The sequence below is a fragment of the Ptychodera flava genome, chromosome 22, assembly GCF_041260155.1.
Source record: "Ptychodera flava strain L36383 chromosome 22, AS_Pfla_20210202, whole genome shotgun sequence".
Lineage (NCBI taxonomy): Eukaryota > Metazoa > Hemichordata > Enteropneusta > Ptychoderidae > Ptychodera > Ptychodera flava.
This window is the reverse complement of record NC_091949.1, coordinates 35,178,521-35,192,247: the sequence shown is the minus strand read 5'-3', so window position 1 is coordinate 35,192,247 and position 13,727 is coordinate 35,178,521. Positions and strand designations below refer to the sequence as shown.

Sequence of the window (13,727 nt, the reverse complement as noted above, 5' to 3'; positions counted from 1 at the left end):
ATCCATCCTTTCGACAATGCGCATATAAATGAGCTTATCGGCAGGATAACCATACCATACACGTTCAATGCGGTAACACTTTGCAAGCAAAATGAATTTCATTATTTCGATCCATATGTACCAATTTGTGGCTGGGAACAGGAAAAGGATAAACAGAGATCAAACTGAACTGTTAAAATCGCCCACACAAAAACACCAGTGCGAAAGATATGTCAGATAATTTTTAGTGAAACTGTCTTTTTAAGGAAGAAGGCGTCTCGGGGACAGACTTTCGAATACTCAAAACTTTACAATGTTTTTTGGTCTACAACTTGTTCTGGTTCTTTTTGAAGCTCGTGGAGTATTTAAACTTTTTACCGGCTTATTTTTGAGAAAGTGGAAGGGTTAACACATGGATAGCAGCATTCTTGAAATTCAAATATCGGTACATTTAAAGTAATTTATTTCATAGTACCAACATTTCAGCGGTGACCAGGGATTTCATTCTGGACTTAGACAAAAATAGTTTAAAGTTTCCCTGGGTAAAGTTTGGGCAAAGTTTAAGACCTTCAATATCGAGACGCATACTACCTTAAACTTGTAGCATTCGTTTTTCAAACATTGGTATGTTCTTTTACAGTTTGAATTTAAAGGAAAAACCTACAGAAAAATTTATGGGGTAGCGAACTATCAACGCGGCGACAACTGGGCGAGAGGTCCTCTTAAAATGGACTTATTTGAATATCCTAATTCAGGTATGCAATGGGTCCTCAAAGTGTATATTGGTCAGGGTGACAAAGGAGATATGGCATATGACGATTTCTTTGTATCGGAAGGCCGGTGCTATATCAGAGGTAAGTTAAATAGCACGTAAACTTGAATTATTTTGACCTAGCATTGATAGTAAATATACCGCAATAATTCATAGCGTGGTGGAGAGGTATAATAAGTGACTTTTCAGAAGCGTTGTACTGAGGTCTAGAACTGTTTATGAGAACGAACGAAGACAAAGTTCTCTTTTTACAGATATCTGGCGACGGATTCTTTCTCCTCACTAGTTTCTGGGTTTTTAAGAGGAATACATACACTGCTTGTTGTTTTTAAAATTTATAAACGTTAAGTAAATGACAACGATCTTGGTGTTTTTGAATTCGGATTGTATGTTCCCTTCTTTCAGTTTTTTTAGAGCAGTTTCCAACGTGAAAACCTGTGATAAATCTATGATTTCTAACGGCTCGGACTACTTTGTGCATGTATCGCTTTACACCGTATCGTACCGTGTCTTTTACATTGTTTATGTCAACGGTACACTGTAAAAATAGCGGACGCTAGACGCGTCTTTACGCGTTCAAAATGTACATGTCGGTGTTCAAATTTGAACGGCTAGTGTTCATATTGTTAACACTAGTGTTCATAATATTAACAATAATGTTCTAAACCTGAACACTATGTGTTAACAACGATCTCCTTCAAGTGTTCAAAAACTCAGCATCACAGAAATTTTACAATACTGTGAAACAATTAACAGTCTTTTGTGTTTTTTTCTTTACAATGGCTATATTAAATTTACTATTGCTTCACTGTCCGGCAAAAGTACACTGATTTTGATGTAACGAATTTCACACTAAGTGAAAAATATTTCCGGCCTACAATTGCTGAAAGCATGTTTTTTCTAAAAAAGGAAGTATACAAATAATTTTACACGTTTATTACGGGTTGAAAGTTTAAAAATTAGAAAAGAAAATCAGAAAAAAACCACCATGAACGTTTTAATTTTAACATCGGCGTGCAAGGGGCGTTCTACTTCTTAACACTTAGTGTTCAAGTTTGGTGTCTTTTCCTATCCCATGATGCATCAAAACGGAAGTTGCGACATTTTTCTTGTAAGCGCACCCTGAAGTCGTGATCGTGCGGAAGCAAGACCAGAAAGGGTAAGTTTCCTCTCCAAAATAGTAAAAGGTATTCGATTTTTGAAGCATCTATATTATCGTCCTTTGAAATTAATTGTATTGTACCTTGAAATAGCTTAACTACGTGAAAAAACCTTTTTCCTTTCAGTGGCTGCTATACCAACAACTAGCTGTGACTAAGCAGTGGTACTTTTGGCCATGGCGTATCGATCGATCTCACTCGGGTCAAGGGTCATCACAATACAACTGTAGTGATAACCCTTGACCTGAGCGCGATTGATACGCCTTGCATAGTACCGCTGCGTAATCACAACTAACATATGTCTTTTAGTAAACACAATCGCATGTAAAACATCAGTTAAACATCGTAGAGTATACAATGTATTGTTTCAGCATATGAGAGTTTGGCTTTTTAATTTTAATCAATTGATCACAAGAAGCAGCAAATATTTTGTAACAGTTTTGAAGAGAGGCACTGTATATGAAAGTCTCCACTTTTCCTTATAATAATCAGCCCCTTGTCTTTCATTTAAAGTTTCATCTCGCCATATTACCTATTGTTGCATTTTTTCAGGATGTAAAAAGTTGGATTTAACAGAAAATCGAAGAGTTGTTATAGAAGCTGGTGGTACAGATAACGAAGAAGATGAGTGTACAGGTAGCTGTCTGGAAACAAGCTTGAGAAACTCAGCTCATCTCTAATGTAGATTTAAACTTCCAAGGGTCAGTAACTGAATTTTGATAAATTTCTGTATTTTTATTCTGAATTAATCTAAGCTTTGGTAGCATGCTATGATCAACTAAATGTTGCTGGGGAATAAGCTTTCACAGACGTGTAGTCTCCCTTATTTAAATTAAAGCTGATATTTATTGTTAGCTCTTTCAAAATGTGTACATGAAAATCCATACATGCATTTATGAAAGTCATCTGTACACTCAGTCCATCCATTTGAACACCATCTGACATCTTTGTATTTGCAGGCAGCTTTCAAGACAATATGACAAAATGTTTTTACATAAAAAAATTCAGCCTTGAATGGATGTGAAAGCGACAGACCATTCAGAGTAAAAATGTCCACTCTGAATTACTGATTTTTCTGAAATTTTCACTCTGAATTTTGTCACTTTCTGCTTCAATTTTTCATCCCCCCCCCCTTGCATCTGATGAAGGAGACTTCACGTACTTTGAAAGCTTATGCCCTTGTAACATTTAGTTGATCATAGCCTGCTACCAAACCGTAAATTATTTTGTATTGTAGCTCAACACGTCTCTTGTACTTAGCAACTGGTTTTTAGCTTTGCTGTCAGCTAAATAGGTGGATGTGTAGCATTGTCCTCAAATTTGTACTTCCAAAGGTTTTTCTTCAAAACAGCCTGTACGAATCCTTTAATGTTTGGATTACTGGTCCCAAGGGATTACCCTAATCAGATATGTTCAAATTATGATGAAATATGCAAATTTATATTTTTGAGGCTAATTTTGCTATTTTTTGGAAAAAATCTTCTTCTCTTTTACTGACGTCTTCAATATTTTGTAAACATGTCCCTAAAAATGACCATCGTCAAATTTGTGCTAGTTGTGATGAAATATTCAAATTTTTATATTTCATGGCAATTTTTGTCATTTTTGGTCAAACAATCTTTAAAAAATCTTTTTCAAAACTGCTAATCGAACAGCTTTGATATTTAGGACATAGATCTCTCTACTGGTAGTCTTTTTCAGATTGTTAAAATTATGCAGAATTTGCAACTTTTTTTTGGCATTAAAGACATTTCAGACATTTTTAAGACATTGGGAATTACCAAAATGTGATATATTCAAGTTATGATGAAATGTTCATTTTTTTCATTTTAAGGGTGATTTTTACCATTTTTTAGTAAAACAAAATTGTATAAAAATTAATAGCAGGGTACACCAGAATTTGAAAGGTTTTTACGAATATGTTTTAAAATTCTGAGAGGTATATTTTTGAAATGTCATGGATTTATTTCAGGGTTTATTTAAAGATATTACAAACAAACTAACCTTTTTTTTATGAAGGACTTTGTTGGACAAGGAAATAGGTTTTACCCTGCCAAGGACCCACTTCCCCCACTTTCTGCATGTTGTGTCTTACTGTGACACTTTGACAACTTGACATGTTGTGTTTACTTTAGTGTGGACAACTATATGCCATGTGCACCAGAGAAGCCTTGACTAACTTCTTTTTTCTTCAAAATTTACTATTGTCCATATAGGAGGAAATGTCTTTAAGAAACCATCTTACAAAAATGGAGTATGCATTTCATACATATACGTCTTTTCAAGACAAGAAGTGTGCCAAATTTTGAGCTTTTTCAGATGATTTTTGTACGTTTTAAACAAGTATGAACATAAAACGTAATCCACAATATGGTGATTTTTATTGCTTATGTTTTTGATAGGAAGGTGTTAACACTGTTGGTTTTTTCCTCTGACAAACTTTACATACAAAGTTGCAATGTTTATTTACCCATTTTACAGTAAATTATTGTATTTTACTCTAGAAATGTTTCGTGTATTTTTAGAATAAAATAATTTTACAGGAAATCAATGGTCTGTAATGTTATTTCAAGGCTTGAACATACCGTGAACAGTCCGGGTTATGTCCATATAGAGGATAGTAGGGAAAAGCCAATGGCGTACCGTATATGTAATGAAATTAAGGCAAGAACCAATCACGTACTGTATATGTAACAAGGGTCAAAGGTTACGTTGGTTCACTTTGTTCAGATCGCGATATGACCTGACAGATCCACCGATCGAGTGAGACTGTTGGCTACCCGGAAGTATCTTAGCTCCAGTCGATTGGCGACGTTCTACCGTGTTAAAAATTGTAAGATTTCTTCAGGAATAGTTTTCTGAGTTTCTTTACCCTTGACCATATTCGACAAAGAGTTATTGGACGTTTTTCGTTCTCTTTTCCAGCTTTTGGTTAACTTCTCGGCGATTGATGCGGCGCGCGTTTTTCTGAGCGAAGGGTCAATCGTACCGGGAAACGCATGGTGATCGAAAAAATCGTGCTCCATCGTGTCTCGATGACCGACTAAAACAGTTGACCCATCTTTGTAAAGCTTGAAAATTCTGCATACTGCAGATGGCAAGGTTAAATTGAAATTTGACCAAATATAGGCGATATTTGGCGACAAATAACTTACTGTAGATTTACAAGGGTCAAATGCTGATTTCTAGGAGCCGTACCCGGCCAGGAAATTCATCCAAATAAGTAATTTTCAATGTACTAACCACTTGTGTCGGTCACCATCTCGGCCGCACTGAACATTGTGCGTAACGTCTACAACTAAAACTACCCAGTGCTAAAAATAAAGGGCGAAATCAAGCCGAAAAGTTCCAAACTCGTTGCAATGTACGAGCCAAGGTTTGCATGGTTAAGTATTCATGACGTTGGCGGCGGCAGGTTCGCTGATTGGTCAATCGTACTATCCTCTCTATGGACATAACCCGGACTGGTGAACGCCCAAAATTAAAGGTGTTCAACAAGCGCGCATCATGTGTTCTAGCCTTTAACACACTTATCGTTGAACGGCGTCCATGCGTTCAAAAAGTGTTACAGCCCTTTGAACGCGTAAAAGCGTTCAATTTTTTGAACACATTTCCTGTGCAACGTGTGTTCAGATATGGAACACCATGGTGTTCAATATAATGTCTTATGAACACGTAGCGTTCAAAATCTGCACACGTGTGTTCAAAAATTGAACGTTGGTTGAACACGTAGTGTTAAATTTCTAACGTCTGGAGGCGTTCAAAAAGTGTTACAAAAAGGCGTTTAATTGGTGTTCTATCCTTGAACACTTAACTTTACAGTGTAATAGAGGTGCACTCAATCATTTACAATTGTGAAGAGGGTTTCTTTCAAGATGTCGACATTATATTATGCAATGAACTTTTGCGATACAACACAAATAGGTGTGGCAAAAATCTAAATAACAAAAGCTTAAATAATTCCTTGAGTATAACCATTTGCAAAGTTGCCAGCAGACTATAAATTCCATAACATCATTGCAAGGAGAGATTGTGTATGCTCGGGAAATGTGATGAATACTTGATGCAGAAAGATGACTTTAATAACCCGTATGCTACCTCATGTTATAAATCCAACATTGTATGTTACAAATAAGATAGTATGAAAGTTATTGAATGTCTTGAACTTTTGCTCCGACTTTCCTAAGTGAAACTTTCGGCCACGTTCTTAGCAAATCAAGAATAAAATCAGTATCACCGCGGGAATGTTGGTTCAAGAGAAACAAATAACCTGACATTTATCGATATTTAAAATGGCCGCCATCGTTAATCCTGTGTTAGTCCGATGTGGAGAAGTAGAACTTTCGATTTTCGAAAAACTGAGACAGTGAAAATACTTCTTACACCAAAAATTTGAAAATGAGCCCCTACAACAGGTAGCCCAGAATTGTAAAAGTTAGGGGGTGCGAATATCTATTCCCGGGGTGTTTTCTGCCTTAATCTATACAATAACAAGGTTCGTCTGTTACTAACACTATGTTACTTTCTTGGAATCCAGGGAATGAAACGTTCGAGGAGGGGTATGGAACATGGCTAAACGTGGCCGATGAAAACGTGGACAAATTTGATTGGTTGTTAGCGACGGGTGACAGTGTCTATGGGGTTTCTGGACCTGGTGTGGATCATACTCTAGGTACAAAGGAAGGTAAGCGTAATATTTGTATCAGTTGAAGTCATTATTTTGGCGATGTTTTCGTTCATGTTCATTTCCTTATGTATCAAATTGAGATATTTGAGCACCAAACAACATCAAGTGACGGTATACCACGATATTGTAACCAGTTCACGACATATATGCACGAGCGATAGTGAGTGCATACTTGGAGTAAACTGTCCAAAACCGTGTAATATACCCCGTTGCTGGGATTGCTATTATATCATAATAGCATGTTGAAATCCAGGAGTGAATGTCCAACAAGAAATTTTCTCCTGCTGAGAGCTCACGCGTGTTACAACCGTGCTATAATCGCGAATGTAGCATGGTAGTTTTCAAGACAATCAGATCTATTCCATTGCGCTGCGTCATCAGTATACTGATATGATATAATATCATGGTCATATTTTTATCATTTATCGCTCGAAACCGAATGATTCAACCTCTTGAAGATTTGTACAATTGTGTTGGGTTGATTATTTCGACATCACTTTGCAGGGTGTTATTATATGTTATACCACTCTCCTCCTCGTGCCCATTGTTCTAACCATGCTCTCAAATTTCCATAACCGAATATTTTATTATATACCACCTGGCTTTCTTTTGTTTAAAAAGTGTCCGATTTACAAGTTCTTTTGTTTAAAAGTGTCCGATTTACTAGTAAATCGGACAGTTCTTTTGTTAAAAACTGTCCGGTTTACTAGTAAATCGGACACTTTTAAACAAAAGAACTTGTAAAATGGACACTTTTTAAACAAAAGAAAGTCACGTGGCGACGAATAAAAAACAACAAATGCGAGACATTATACCAGAAGAAATTTATTTCACCATCAAGTACAGAGTAAAGACACTTTAAAAGACTCACCGGACTGAATTAATTTTGCACGACTGTACATCTCAAAATCAATTACAGGTCACCGTGAAATAACGGTATTGATTGCAAATATCACTTCTGTGTTAAGGTTATTGTTATCACAATCATTCGAAGCTGAAATTTAAGACTTCAAAGTCAGTTATCAACACTGAATGTAGAGGTTTCAGTCGCCTAAATCTAGCTACAGGAAAACACACACGCAGTACCACAGTCATTGTGGATCTACACGTATTTTTTTTTGTACTTGCAGTTTCTGTTGCGCCTTTTTCTGACGTGGCTGTGTAGTTTGGTCTTGCGATTGTGGCCGTTAGCACTGGCGTGACAGGGGGACTTTTCTTTTCCATCTTTGGCTTTGGTAGTTGAAGTGCACCGGATACAGCTTTCATTTGTACTTCATTCGCCATATCGATATACGTAGAGCGACTCGGCAATTGCGTGTATGCTGCTCAAAGTTTTCGACCCAAATGAGCAAAGCGTGACTCTAACGTCGATCTGCAAACACCTACTCACTTCATTCAACCAACCAATCAATCAAACATAATTCATACAATTCAAATCCAACCAGGTGCGCAACCCAGTTCATCGTACTACAATAGCAACACATGTCAACTTTGTTTTATCTAATCAATCATGGGTTAGTTTTTTATACTTTCGTTCAACAAGGTGTCAAAACGCGTCAATGTTTACCTGCCAAAGTTTCAACTTGCACTGCACTAAAATTATAAATAAAAACTTTCGGCGTGCAAACAAGGCTCTAAAACTCGGCAAATTCGTGGTATAACACGGTCAGCGAACTCGTAGTCGGCGGTTTACGGAATTTAACGGTACAGTTTGCCATAAAACTCCTCGGCCCAGCGGGCCTCGGAGTTTTACTGGCAAACTGTACCGTTAAATTCCGTAAACCGCCTCCTACTCATCCGCTTACTTATAGTAATAAGCATTAATTTAAAGACTGCACATACTTCTTACCATGTTTCGATGTTTAGCTGTTCAATTAAAAACGCAGATAAATTGAAGGCGAATATCACTTTGTAAATTCTAACAACTTGTTTTCAGGAAAATATCTGCTATTTGATGTATCTGGTGGCACGAACGGGGACAATGCTCTACTGCACACCGAGAGCCTGAGGTACAGTTCCCCTCGCTGCTTTGGATTCTGGTATCACATGAGCGGGGAGAGTATTGGTGAACTTCGTGTGAGCATCAGAAACACAGAAAGCAATACCGACATGTTGCTATGGAGACTACAAGGACCACAGACAGTCGGTGATACTTGGAAAGAGGCGCGTGTTCCACTCCCTGAACATCCTCCCAGAGATATGGCTGAAGTAAGATGAAGTTTATCTATCACAACACCAGCCAGTGTTATAAGGTGTTTCAAATGCTTGGGGGATATGACAAGTATTTGCAATCGAAGAACAAATCACAAAAGTGAAAACTTTTCGAAAGTTACAGCAACTGCCCCTTTAATCCAACCTATCTTTAATGTATATGTCATAGAGCTGTGAAAAGGGTTTAAAATTGTATAGAAGGTGTTGGATAAATGTGTTTGTGGAAACCGCTCAATAAATATCGTGTATTCTATGTAATTGCAAAAATTGTTGTAACAGATGTATTAAAATAGATTCTCATTGCATTCTAATTTGTTTTTATGTTACTTTTGTTATTGAACTGTAACTTTAATTACAAAAATTAGCCGCATAAGTCAATTGTTAGGCTTTCATGAAGAAATAGTATATGCCGGCCCTTTGACACCTAATTATACGTTTATTGCGACGAGTCAATTTTTCATCCACTTTATTCTCGTTAAAAGCTTGTCTTTGAAGGTGTACGAGGCAAAGGTGTTCAAGGAGATATCGCAATCGATGACACAGCGATGTATTCAACACCATGTGATAAGATAGTGCCATCTGATGCTGAGCCAAGCAAACCGTCAGGTACTGTCTGCGTCAACATAATAATTACAGCCCACTCATTTTCTCACGTATCATGGAATATTCAATTGGCGTCTTTTTTATTAATTGTTTTAATTTTGAATAAAATATTGTTATAACTGCGTTAATGTTTGGAAACAAAGCACGTGATATGAAACGTGGTCTGTAGAAACCGTTATGGCAATGGACGAAGTGGTAAAAATATCATAAATTTTCTAACAATTCGTCTGAGTATTGCATACTTGGGTTATGCAGTTGGCCATGTGGGACATTGGCCGAGAACCCACTGTCATATAGTATTTGAAAAAGGCAAGTCAGATTGCATGCGTCGGCTTTCCGCCAAGCTCAATTTTGGTAGATTTAAATGTTCTTGAACACAAATATTTCTAGTATGTGCTCTGATCTGCATTGCAGGCAACACAGGTGTGATAGTCGGAGCGGTCATCTCAAGTCTCGTGGCCGTTGCTATAGTTGTTATTGTCATTATAATTGTCGTACGCAGAGACGAGCTGAAACTGTGAGTATGCTATTTAGCCTATTAAGGATGAGGCTCTCTTATTTCGAAGGCGTTATTCGCGACATAGTTTGCGCCTCAAACTTGATCATTGATTTAAACTATTGCTCAAAATTTCCTTGACTTAAGACTCAACCATGCTCTTTGAAATCAAGAATGAAAATCACAGGTCACCATGTAAATTTACCGACTTGAATTCTAAATGGCCACCATTCCTGTGCTATATGAGGAATATCGATTTCCACAAAAATATGACAGTACAATTTTACTCACTTCAAGAGCTAGAAAATTTGCCAAAACAAGGTGTAGATCAAAGGAGAAATTGTAATAGTTTGAAAGTCCGAATATCTGTCCCCAATGTGCATTCTACCCAAAGTTTAATGAGATCGAAAAGTTTTTCGGCAAAGAATTTTTATCTTTACTTTTTTTCATAGTTTAATATCTTTCAGTCAATTTCACTTTAATGACAGAATTGTCAATAAATATGACCTTCATTTATCACACATTAGGTAACTGAATTTACACCAATAAATCGATTTCGACATTAAAGCATGTACTATAGTCTACACATTATAAATCAATCATGAGATTATTTGTATCGTGTGTATTTACATGCTTACTTATTATTTCAGTGACTTACCAAATAACCTCTCTGTCAGATATTTGTCAACCATAACAATTCTGTCCGTTTGCGTATTTAAAGTGTATGTCCCGCATAAATTCACAGTTAATTTTGCTTAAAATGAGCCATGCTATATGATTTTGCCATCCCTACTTTATCAAATAGATGTATCATCCCAAGGAAATGACGCGGTTAAATATCGTAAAAATGCAATATGTTGTGCGATTTTGAAGTTGGCTGCCTTTCGGGTCGTTTCGGAATTCGCGGGCATTGCCACCGGAAATGACGTAACTAATTGAACGTACGAGTGAGCGTGTTCACCACGGCCATAGCGACTACTTACCGCTGTGGCTTCAACATGGTGAGAATTAGTTACCCTTTCGGTGGCTTAAGTAACCGCAGCCATTGCCAGTTTAACATGCACTTTATTTAGGATGCCGTATTTGCCAAAATTACTAGGAAGTGTCGGAAAAGAGGCATTCAGAAAGCGTTTTCTGCGATGCACATTTTCGAGTGCCTCGCGTGCCGTGCATTGGCCTTGTAACTTCGCGTCGAATCGCGTCGAATCGCGTCGCCAAAACGGGGCGAGCTCGGCAATTTCCGGAAAATGTCGCCATGATTGAAGTCAAAACGTGCAACTTTTCCCGTGTTTTCGTCAAAATAACACAATACAAGCGTCTAAAAACCGCTCAAATAAGCTTCAGTTTCTGTGTAAATGTTTGTTTTATTAATACCAATTTCACTGACAACCAGAACTAGGGTATAGGCCTCAAATCAAACGAAAAAAGCCTCAAAATTTGGCGGGACTCACACTTTAAACATTTATTTATTCATGTATTTATTTTTTTTGTCTACATTTTTATTCATTTATTGATGTGTTTATTTATTTATTTTAATTTTTATGGTTTTTTCATTTATTTATTTTCTGTTAATTAGTTTATTTATTCATCTGTTTATCATTAATTTGTTTGTTTGTTGTAAGTCAGTATATTAACTGTAAGTGAGTGAGGTTTTTTCATTTATTTATTTTTCTGTTAATTCGTTTATTTATTCATCTGTTTATCATTAATTTGTTTGTTTGTTGTAAGTCAGTATATTAACTGTAAGTGAGTGAATGGGTTAATGAGTGGCTAACTTTATAAGTAGGTCAGTAATTTAATGTGATTTGATGTTTTCAGGTCTGAAAAATTAGCTTCACTTCACGATATGGTCGTACTTTCGAGAAAAACAGACGACGCAGACAAGATGAAGTTAGAAGAACAGTTGCCCTAATATAATCTTCTGTGACGATTGTTTATGATTTGAATTTCTCTAAGTGTTTGGGCTTACTTTTGTTGTTGATTACCGTCTCCATGTTGTACAAGTAATTTGTTCGATACAAAAAAGTGAAAATGGTATTGGTAATCGTTGACTCTAGAATGTCGCTTTACTAATAGATGCCATATGAAATAACATTTTCATAGGGTACTACAACTGCACAATATCGTAATGTGATTTGCCAAATTTGATGACCTGATGATGGCACTTTGAATATCTATATATTGTTTTGTTAGCGTACATTTCACGTTTTATACACGTACATGTAAAACACTCGTGCTCCCGCCTGTAATTTTGCTGCCCATTTATAAACTCCTTTCCTTATACCGACATATAAATAAAGACACGATCTATGCTAAATGTTTCCCTTTGCTCTATCTTTCCGCACCTCTCGCACCGCAGGATTTGATTTCGAGGGTATTAATATTAATTATGATCAAAACCGGGAATACAAACACCTTCATAAGCTATGGATTAGTGGTGCTTCTCGTGACATAAGACATTTTTATTACTTGGCAGATCCCAATACATCTATTTGCGATTTCCCCGAAAATCTCGTATAATGCATTTTTATTGAATTGTAATATTTTCGAATTACTTAACACTGATATCTGAGTCTCCTGCAAAGATTGGGCGTTTTTTACTAAAAGATATGGATAAATGTAAACTTAAATTAAGGACATTGCAATGCCCTGCATCGGAGTGTATCAGTTGCCAAAGACCAGTATGGATATTATACAGGTTTACAAACCGTAAAGTATGCGGCCAGGAATGAAACACTAAAGAATACCACGGGGCCAGCAGCTGTAACTTTTAATGATTCTTTTACTATTCCTTCTTGTATGCCCATAGCAATTTCTTGTACTACTCGAAAAGCATGTTACTATTTAGCTTGCCAACACAGAGCTGTTGTACAGTCATTGTTAACATTGGAATTGTAGTCCGGATTCAGTCTGTACATGTTTGAGCGGAGTTGACAACCTCAATACTGTGTATCTGAACATGCTTTGGGGAGAAGAATAAGAAGGTGTAGTTGACACTATGAACAAAGGCAGTAAAAATAACTATCAAAAATTACGACCACAGTCCCTTAAGGATACAGCTCAGACAATTCTTGCTCTGGCTGAAGTCATTCGTATTTTACAATATCCGTCTGTAAGCAGTATCTACCAAACTGTCGACAAGGTGACTGGATAACATCAAGTGACACACTATGTACAACTGGACAATTTGTACAAAATACATACGTACGTTTTCTTGTGTGTGGTAAGCATTAACATTGCATATGTTGCCTCGGAGTTTAGTTGTACACAGAGCAGATACTACACAACTAGATAATGTGTTCTTGTATCTACATGTGTCTTTCTCCCCATTTGTCTACTCTTCTGTTTATCTGTCTGCCTCGCTATAAGTATGAAAATATATGTGACCGCTCGTTCTTTAACTATAAATTTCAATGCATATTGTTGTAAAGGTGCTTTAGCTATCTTTCTTTTTCGGAGTCAAGTACAAGCTTTGGACCCAACAATGAAGTCTCTGCAGAAAACTAAGCTCATAACCCCATTCAAGTATGTATTTTCTTCAAAACTTGATATTGACCGATGCTATTTTTTGAAATTTGTAAGCATTTATATTAGGATCATATGATGAAAAATTTAAATAGCCTCCCAAAATAGTTTTTCCTTCTCCAGCACAACCGCTGCAGTGTTTCCGGTTAAAATGTGCGTGATCAAAAATTGCAGCAACAATCTTGCACAGTACGTCGGCAATTTTGTTTTGAGGTTCTAATGACTTTAGTTCTATGACGCGACAATCTTTTCCAACTTGTAACTGGTGAATGGTCTAACATCTTTTAGAGTCAA

The 13,727-nt window shown here is 36.7% G+C and overlaps 1 protein-coding gene across 1 annotated transcript in view; it reads left to right on the top strand.

Moving 5' to 3' along the window:
* Window positions 1-12,222, top strand: part of LOC139123285 (MAM and LDL-receptor class A domain-containing protein 1-like) — a 30,074-nt gene extending 17,852 nt beyond the window's left edge. Inside the window, exons 13-18 of the mRNA XM_070689427.1 lie at window positions 620-833; window positions 6,449-6,595; window positions 8,535-8,806; window positions 9,292-9,415; window positions 9,827-9,929; window positions 11,727-12,222. Coding sequence (XP_070545528.1) covers window positions 620-833; window positions 6,449-6,595; window positions 8,535-8,806; window positions 9,292-9,415; window positions 9,827-9,929; window positions 11,727-11,820 — 954 coding nt within the window. The 3' untranslated portion in view covers window positions 11,821-12,222. The remainder of the gene's footprint in view (window positions 1-619; window positions 834-6,448; window positions 6,596-8,534; window positions 8,807-9,291; window positions 9,416-9,826; window positions 9,930-11,726) is intronic.
* The last annotated feature ends 1,505 nt before the right edge of the window (window positions 12,223-13,727 follow it).